This window comes from Sparus aurata, chromosome 10 (assembly GCF_900880675.1).
Source record: "Sparus aurata chromosome 10, fSpaAur1.1, whole genome shotgun sequence".
In the NCBI taxonomy this organism is placed as follows: domain Eukaryota; kingdom Metazoa; phylum Chordata; class Actinopteri; order Spariformes; family Sparidae; genus Sparus; species Sparus aurata.
This window is the reverse complement of record NC_044196.1, coordinates 33,426,405-33,433,666: the sequence shown is the minus strand read 5'-3', so window position 1 is coordinate 33,433,666 and position 7,262 is coordinate 33,426,405. Positions and strand designations below refer to the sequence as shown.

General features: G+C 41.0%; 1 protein-coding gene across 1 annotated transcript; it reads left to right on the top strand.

The window, feature by feature from the left end:
- Window positions 1–2,975: 2,975 nt before the first annotated feature.
- On the top strand, window positions 2,976–6,864 carry LOC115590291 (serine/threonine-protein kinase ppk4-like). Its single transcript, XM_030431622.1, has 6 exons — window positions 2,976–4,638; window positions 4,755–4,918; window positions 5,004–5,227; window positions 5,724–5,853; window positions 5,929–6,023; window positions 6,357–6,864. Exons 1-6 carry the CDS (start codon window positions 3,093–3,095, stop codon window positions 6,574–6,576), a joined length of 2,379 nt encoding a protein of 792 aa, XP_030287482.1. The 5' UTR covers window positions 2,976–3,092; the 3' UTR covers window positions 6,577–6,864.
- Window positions 6,865–7,262: the final 398 nt, after the last annotated feature.

Sequence of the window (7,262 nt, the reverse complement as noted above, 5' to 3'; positions counted from 1 at the left end):
CTGACATCTGTTTCTGTTTCCCTTTCAGGTTGAGTGCACCACATGCACCATGTGGTACCACATCCAGTGTGTTGGTCGTCCCTCAACTGAGGGAGACTTTTTTTGTAAAGGATGCCAATAAAATGTGCAGCATGCACACTTGTACCTATTCAATCAAGTTGTGATTAATTGAATGATGCTGAGTTAATATCATTGTGATAAATGCTCAAGCCCGAGGGTTGCTTGCTGTGTGTGGCTTAGGACAAAAAAGAAACATTAACTCACACTGAAATAGACTGAAATATCATTTGTACTGTATTCATTTTTCTTTAGTGATTTTGAAATCCAGGCTGCTGATATGTGTTAAGTGCAACCACTTTAGGTACATTTTCACAAACACAGGGAGGACTTAAGGAGGTCTGCATATATAGTTCTGTATTGTTACTGTTTATCTATTGTAGGCTAGTTAATTTATTTCATACATGGTCGGTACAGGTGTTTGTATCACAGGTTGATCTGGGCGTCTCACGCTTTGCCACAGCTGACCGACCTCCCGCTGAGTTCGGGCTGGGTGTCAACATACTCTGCAGACTGTTTGGCAAGCAGGCTGTATGACAGTGTATACAGTTTTCATATCCCCTTGGCTTCAGCTTAGTGACGATGTATGCGGCTGGGAACGGTGGCTTTCATTCAGTAACTTTGAACGCAGCGCGGAATGAAAGAAATACTCGATGGTAGAGGTGTCACAAGTTAACCTGGACGCTGCGCACTCAACGCGACAGCGAACAGCGTCTCCGCTGCTCTCGAGACGCTCAGCGTGAACAAATGCCTCATAGTGTTCCACCCACCAGCTGTATGTAAGTATAGACATTCACGACAAAGATATGAGACCGACAACATGCACTTTTGAACGATTTATAGACAGTTGCGTATTTTCGGACAGGCATCGTCACAGTCACCTACACTGTCACTATGTGCTCTGTAGCGCTCGTCTAACAGTTGTTTGCAGGTAGCAGACCTCGGGATCTCCGTGTGGAATAAAAGTGCTCAAGCCACGTCAAAACTAATACACATATACATGACTTGGATCGATGAGCAGGGTGATCGGAATGTTTTTCCTGGTTAGCGGACATGGCCGAGGACCCCTCTCCAGACGGGATTCTCAGACCACACATCTGGGACCCTCGCCAGTTAAAATGAACGCCAGTTAAACTCTCACACCGGATTTGTCGGAAATGATAAACGAAACTCACCACCCGAGAATTTTCCTTGTTGTGGGAAAGCCCTTTGAGTCGATTACCGAGTGCAGTAGAGTCCCCCAGTAATGATCATCATTGAGCTGCGGAACCCTACTGCACTCGGTAATCGACTCACATGGCTTCCCCACAACGAACCTGCAGCTGGAGAGGTGAGTTTTGTTTATCTTTTCCGACAAATGCAGCAATGATATCAAATGTTTGATGCCTCGAAATAATATTTCTAATGTTGCTGAAGTTTGGTGCTGTTCTGAGCATTATTTGAGGCTTTTTGATGGCGGTTTTATATTTGGACCTATTTACTGCAGTGTATCGTTGTCGTGCGGTCGTTTCTGAGGATGCTAAAACTACGTTAGCTAGCAGTCTGCAAACTCGATCTCTCGAGAGGGAGTCTAACACAGTTTCACGGTGACCATGGATTAAACTTACACCGGAATATCCCTTTAACAGGCCTGTTTTAAACTTTCTCATAGATAATGTTGTATCTATGTCATTACTACAAATATCTTTGTGCTTTACCATCATATATCTGACATGGTTTCAGCTCCAGTGTCTTTTAAGCCAAATATTTACTGTTAATGTACAGAGAGGTTAAATTACTTTTTAACTGCCCCATTCTTTAATCCAGAATAGTGCCTGCAGGTATTCTTTAACGCTGGATACGATCTTTGTAGATTGTATGTAGACCATGTTGACTGAACAGTCACATATTAATGTTCAGGAATTAAAAGAGTAAAAGGGCAAAGTCCTCCCACATCCTGTGGAGGCCTAACCCATCTGGTCAAACAGTATTTTCCTGTCCATGACAGAGAGAGTCAGAGGCAGGAAGAACTACAGATAAAGCACAGCATGTTAAGTTTTGATCGATAGAATTCATACTGCCGTGGACACCTTACTTCGACATTGTAAGTTGATTTTCCTACAAGTCTCTTAACATTCACCTTCAAATTTTATTGTAAAATAATCAGTGTTCTCACTTTAAAGAAACACAGTCATGTAGACCTACTCTCCTTCAGTTTCCACTGTTGTGGTTATTTGGTGTCATCAGAATGAATGTTTACATGAAAACACAATATTTCACCTTGAACCTGCGACCACCAAAGTCTATTAATGGAAATTCCACAGCTCTGCTTATTTAAGTTTAATTCCTGTTGCAGACCTGAAGGAGGAAGTTTAAATTCTAAATGTCAGTGAGGGAAAGTGTTGCACTCTGTGTAACAAACACGTAGTTAATGCTGTCAGCAATTCTAGTAGTTAGGACAAGTGTAGTAGTTAGATGAGTTTTCAAGTTGTAGAAATGATTTTGCATTACTTCTGGTACTTATATGTAGTTACAGGGAATGTCTTCTGATGGATTTGTACCTCACCTAAAAAAAAGGTTTCTGAATATAATTTAAAGTGAATATGATATGATTCATAGATCATGTGACAGTACTATTCTAACCTTCTCTTTTTCAGTTGCACTGAAGAAAAGAAATGAATATCATCGGACAGCTCCAACTGCCAGCACCCCCAACAGAAACACATCCTATAATACAGTGTGTAATTGACGATAACCTCAAGAAGCTGAAAAGATTACTAAAGGAGAACAACATTAATGGCATTTACCCATGCACAGAGTGTAAAGACAGCATAACTCCACTGACTGCTGCTGTTGTAACTCACAACAGGGATATTTTTACTTTCCTTTTGCAGCAGGGTGCAGACCCAGACAATGCTTCAGCACTAGGCTTCACACCTCTACATTATGTCTCACTACACAAAGCACCACTTGATTTTGCAGAAATACTGCTTGAAGCAAAAGCTAATCCAAATGTATGTAATCTACAGTTTCACACACCACTGCAAGCTGCTGCTATGTATGACAGACATGATGTTGTGAAAGTGCTCATCTCTGCTGGTGCACTGGCAACACCCATATCTGTCAATGATCCTAAACATGTGACTCACAATGAAAAAATAAGTCAGATGATTCACAAGCTCGCATCGGAAGGAGATAAATTCTGCTCTGTAATCAGATATTTCCTGGATATGTTAATTGCTGTGCAAAGTAAAACACCTGAACAAGTGTTCAAAACCTTTTACAGTCACATGCTGTTGGAGGATCCTCAGACACATCTGACCATGATTGAAGTTCTTTTTAATGTAACTGGGCAAAATGAAGCGAAATACTGCCAGGGAAGTATTAAATGGCTGAGGGACACTAGAAATCTGAACACCTACATTGAAGGAGCAGTCAGACGCTTTCCAAACATTCCCAAGGAATCTGTACATCACACTCTTCTTACTTTACATGCAGTTCTGTGTACTCTGGAGGAAATACCAAATGAACAAGCACAAGCTTTAGTCCCCAAACTACTGGACCAGCTTTGCTTAAAAGATAAACCTGATGTATGTGAAGGTGTTCTGCAAACACTGTATGTGATAACACAGAAAACAAAAGGCACAGATGGCTGGGATCTGAACTTTGTTAGGAAATTATGCCAAACAGTTGCCCCTTTTGTAAAGGTCCATCACCACTTAGAGATCAGAGTCTTCACATATGGTGTCATTGCAAACTTACTTTCAGTTGAACATGTGGGTGACATCTTTACATCAGTGGGGATAACTGCAGTGCCTGAGGACATACTGATGTCTGCAGAAATGACCAACAATGACAAGCTGAAAGAAGTTCTCAGACAACTGAACAATTATTTCAGAAAACCAAACGTGGAATGTGAGGACTGTACAGCCTCACCTGGCCGGAGGAAAAAGAAGAACAAGAAGAAGAAAAAGAAGAAGAAGGAAAAAACAGACAAGGAAGAAGACCCAAATGACAAGTATTTGAGTGATACAACTGATCCAACATCAATTCCTGTTGTGGAGTCAACTTCAAATGTTCAGCCACTCCACTCCAACACCACTGTGTCATCAGATACACACACATGGCTACAAATCAGCAAGAGGTGGAGAGAAAAATTACAGAAGCTGGTTAGCACTGATGGAAGCAGAGTAACCAGAGTTGGGAGCATGATTTATGTGAAAGATGAAGAGTTCCGCATAGCAGAGGGCAGTGATGGTACTGACGTCTTCTTGGGGCTGAGAGATGATGGCACTGAGGTTGCTATCAAGAGAATGAAAAAAAGCAACTATCAAGTTCTGAGGAATGAGGAGGGATTTCTACGACTTCCAGAACTTGATCATCCATCTATTGTACGATATGTTGACTTTGCAGAGGATGAGAACTTTGGATATCTTGGTCTTCAGCTTTGTGAAGACACCCTGGAAGAATGCATCAGAAACAATGATGGTGGTCTGCTGAAAGAGAAACTTGTCTATCAGGTCCTGGAGAGTTTAAAAGTGCTTCATTGTCAAAATCCTCCAATTCTCCACCGTGATCTCAAACCACAGAATGTTTTGATTGGTAAGGAAAAGTTCAAAATGTATTGGAGTAATGAAATTAAATCAGAAATTCAGAATGACTGTAACAGTATTCCAAATTTTAATTATTATACCTTTTTTTTTTTATTTGTCCCGTAGATGTTAACGGGAGGGCGAGATTAGCAGATTTTGGCATCAGTAGACGGTTACTCAAGGGCCAAACAACTTATTGCACAGGCAGTGCAGGAACAAGATGCTGGAAGGCCAGGGAGACTTTAACAGACGAAGCTGACATACGATACAAGTCAAACACTGATGTACAGGTCAGTTTTACTACAACACAAACTGCATTGATGAATAATTGAAGAATACTCCTATCATTGCTCAAATGATCTGTTCAATTTTTAGGTGGCAGGGATGCTGATTTATTACATCCTCTCTGGAGGACACCATCCTTTCGGCGACAAGCTTCATAAATGTGAGTACAACATTGATGAAGGTTTGTACGCTTTGGACCATGTTGAAGATGTGGTGGCAAAGGACCTCATCGAGTTGATGATCCATAAGGAACCAAAAAATAGACCAACAGTGGAGGAATGCTTGAGTCATCCCTTCTTCTGGAAACCTGACAGGTAGCATCAGTTTCATTGTCACCTTTTATTTCTGTGTATAGCAGCTCGCATTGTGTTAACAAGAGTCGATGCCCACGAGTGGCTCAGTGAGGCTGCTCTAAAAGACACAGTGGAGCTTTCATCTCAATGCTAACATTAGCATGCTAACATGTTTACAATGACGATGCTAACATGCTGATGCTAACAAGGTATATTGTTTACCATGGTCACCATCTTAGTCTTGCATGATCGCATGCTAATTCATACCAAACACAACCAGATCTAAACTTGGTTGACGTGAATTAGTTTTGCATGTGTTTGGTCAGAAACCAAACTACTGGACAAATTGGAAATTGGACTTCATGATTTCACTGAGGAACATTTCAGGGGTCATTAGGTTAATTAGGATCCATCTTTTGGGAGCCATGAATGGATATAACATGGCTAGTAAAACTGCACATGTTGTCTCGTTTTCCATTTCACTAAACAAGCATCTTAAACGCATTTCATTTTTCAGGAGATTTGAATACTTGAGAAGGATCGGAAACATCAAGGAGGTGGAAAAGTGGAAAGATGCTGACCAGGAATTAATTTCTTCGTTGGATAAATGTGTTGGGGATGGATCCTTCAAACAGTGGAAAACTGAGGTGACAACTGTCCAACAACTGGAACTTCTCTATTCCTTATTTCCACTTAATGACTAGATGTTTTTGGTGTTGCAGTTGGCAGAGTTGGTGAAGAAGATGGATCCCAAAAACAGATACGATGACAGCACACTGGCATTCCTGCGCTTCATACGAAACCTCCACGAGCACTAGTAAGTCAAACTGAGTTACAGATGATGAAGGGCCTTAAAGGTGTTATTGATAACATTCAGTCATAAATGTGGCATTCCATCTCCCCACTTCCACTGCCTTCATGTTACAATACTGCTGTTGTTTGAATCATCTGCCCCCTCAAGTGGTTGCTTGTGTTGGTGTCTGTTGCTAAAGTCAATGTTAACACAAACTGCACCTGATTCCTGGAATGAGTTCATCCTTTCTCTCTTACTGACCTCCATCACACAGATCTCCACAGCCACACCCGTTTTTGACAGCTCCTTTATTGTTTATTTAATTGTAGTGCAATTCATTCTTCTCTCTGTTTGCAGTCCCGAGGACGCGGCCAACGTTGATCTGATGTCGATGTTTCCAGATCTCTTCGGGTGTGTTTATCTGTTTGCCAACAGCAGAGGGTGGAATTTAAGGTCGCCTGTGAAGGAAATGTTTGGAACAATGTTCTCCAGAGTAGTAAAGCCTTTCACAGAGGAGGATCATGTTGGCAGGCCAGTTCAAGAATCTCAACTTCTGTCTGGGGCAACTGCAAAGTGACAATACTTTGAGCAAGGTCTGTACTGTAGAAAAGAAAAAGTCCTGCCACAGTTGATTTGATTGAACTGCATTAATGCAACAAGACCTGATGCTGGGTTAGGGCTGGGTATTACCAGGTACCTGATGATACGATACTATCACCATATTTCGCCCATGATAACGAAAATATCACGATACAGCGATTCTGCGATAATCGATATATTGCAAGAAATTTCATCCACGATACATCACGATATCTGTGTCACTGAAGATATTCAGAATTTATTGACTGCACTGAATCCATTTCACAGGAATTACAAAACATTGTCAATCAATTTCACATGAATGACAGCCAAGTAAACAGAGTATATTGCACAGTGACTCTTCTTAACACACACACTGACTACAACTATCATTAAATATCGATATTTGTGGGTGGGACAATTCTACAAGCCTCTGGATGTTTCCACATGATCTAAATGTAACCTTTCTTTTCACTGAAAAAAGCTCCTTCAGGCAAATAAATGAGTGCTGATGTAGTTCTACATCAACTCCAGCAGTAGGACCTTGACCCTGGTCTGTCATTGACACGGCTGATGTTAAAGACCTGTACTTAAAAGAAATAGAGAACGTGAGGTTAAATTCTTTGCTAAAGTGAGAAGGATGTCAAAAATGTAAAAATAAATCTTAAGTGCTTCCTCTCATTA